A 1,791-nucleotide genomic window follows, 5' to 3' on the forward strand; every position below is an offset into this window, starting at 1 on the left:
GGGGGGTCCCAGTCCCAGTCCCACTGGGAGCACTGGGCGGGTTTTGGGGGGTCCCAGTCCGAACTGGGAGCACTGGGGGGGTTTTGGGGGGTCCCAGTCCCACTGGGAGCACTGAGGGGGGCTGTGGGTGGCCCAATCCCACTGGGAGCACTGGTGAGCAGTGCTGGGTCCCCGGGGGTCACAGGGGGGAAGGGGGTGCTGGGTCACCCCCAGTGACCCCAGTTTTCCGCTTACAGATGCACAGAATGTGTTGGCCCACGGCAGCCACAGGTTGGGGGGGGCCGAGCTGGAGGTGCGCCCGGCCCCCCCCTGGGACCCCACCCACCTGCTGCTGCATGGCCTCGATCCCCGGACCACCCCCGAGCACCTGGACTTACCCCTGGAGACCCTACTGGGGGTCCCCCCCGGCACTGTCACCCAGTGCCAGGGCCCTGCGCCCGGCTGGGGCCTGCTGCGCCTGCAGGACCCCCTCGCCCCCCCAGGTGGGACTGGGGGCCACGGAGGGGACAGCAGGGTGTAGAGGGGCGGTGGGATGGGGATGCCGGGGGGTGGGGGGTGATGGGGTGGGAGTGCAGGGGCTGGGGTGACAGGGTTGGGTGGCAGGGACAATGGTGCCGGGGGTGGGAGTATTGGGGGGCTGGGGGATCTGGGAGCACCAGGGTGGCATTTCGGGGTGTGGGTTCTGCTGGGTGCCCAGCCCCGAGACGCTGGCGTGGGGGTGGTGGCACCGCCGTGGGGTTCCCGGTGTCCCCATCCCACCGCCGTGCCGCAGAGCTGGCGTCGGCGGAGCAGCGGGCACGGCAGCAGGGGCTGGCGCTGCTGCGGGTGCCGCGGAGCCCCGCGGTGCTGGTGCGGGCGGCGGCGGCGGCGGCGGCGCTGAGCCGGGACCTGCTCGAGCTCTACTTTGAGAACCGGCGCAGCGGCGGCGGCTGCGTGAGGGACGTGCGGCTGCTGCCAGCTGGGCGCGGGGCCGTTGTCACCTTCCAGGAGCCAGCAGGTGAGCGGCCGCCAGCGGGACCGCCACTGGTGCCAGGGGACCGTGGGGAGCCGCTCTGGGCCGCTGGCTGCCCGTCTGTTTGTCCCCCCGCAGCCGCAGAGCGGGTGCTGCAGAGGCCACACCGGCTGCAGGACGTGGTGCTGGAGCTCATCCCCCACTACCCCTTCCTGGAGCCACCGGAGGAGAGCACGGACCTGCCCCTGGACACAGTCCCCCCTCTGGACAGGGCCCCTCCTCCTGACACGGAGCCCCTGCTGGTCATGGACCCCTTGCTGGACGTGGAGTGCCCTCCGGACACAGACCCATGCTCGGACACAGATGCCCCTGTAGCAGACACGAACCCCACACCGGACAGAGCTGCCGCAGTCCCAGCGCCGGCAGCACCAACATCACACCCGGTGCCGGAGCAGCCGTCACCCGCCGTCCCTGGTGGGAACAAGGACACAGAGGGGTTCAATGCTGTGCCCAGCCAGGCCCAGTGCCCGGGGCCTGTGTCGGTGGTGGTCCCGGAGGCGGTGTCGGCGGTGCTGGCGCAGGATGAGGCGCTGGTGCCAGCAGAGCCGGGAGCTGTGCGGTACCTGCAGCAGCACTACCAGGACGTGCTCGACAGCATCCCTGAAGTGTCCCTGCTGCCACTGGAGGGGGGGGACATCTCTGGGTTCCGGGTGAGCTGTGGGAAGGGGTATGAGGTGTGGGAAGGGGTATGAGGTGTGGGAAGGGATATGAGGTGTGGGAAGGGATATGAGGTGTGGGCAGGGGTATGAGGTTTGGGCAGGGGTATGAGGTGTGGGAAG

The 1,791-nt window shown here is 70.5% G+C and overlaps 1 protein-coding gene across 1 annotated transcript in view; it reads left to right on the top strand.

The window, feature by feature from the left end:
- Positions 1-161: 161 nt before the first annotated feature.
- The window catches only part of PARP10 (poly(ADP-ribose) polymerase family member 10), a gene marked incomplete at its 5' end in the record, with an annotated part of 5,103 nt that continues 3,473 nt past the window's right edge, over positions 162-1,791 (top strand). The window contains 3 exons of the mRNA XM_042020043.1: positions 162-482; positions 773-997; positions 1,091-1,662. Of these exons, the coding sequence (XP_041875977.1) occupies positions 162-482; positions 773-997; positions 1,091-1,662 (1,118 nt within the window). The remainder of the gene's footprint in view (positions 483-772; positions 998-1,090; positions 1,663-1,791) is intronic.

The sequence above is a fragment of the Corvus kubaryi genome, unplaced genomic scaffold (genome assembly GCF_017639235.1).
Source record: "Corvus kubaryi isolate FWS band 111438036 unplaced genomic scaffold, C.kubaryi_AGA036_p1.0 36722, whole genome shotgun sequence".
Classification (NCBI taxonomy): domain Eukaryota; kingdom Metazoa; phylum Chordata; class Aves; order Passeriformes; family Corvidae; genus Corvus; species Corvus kubaryi.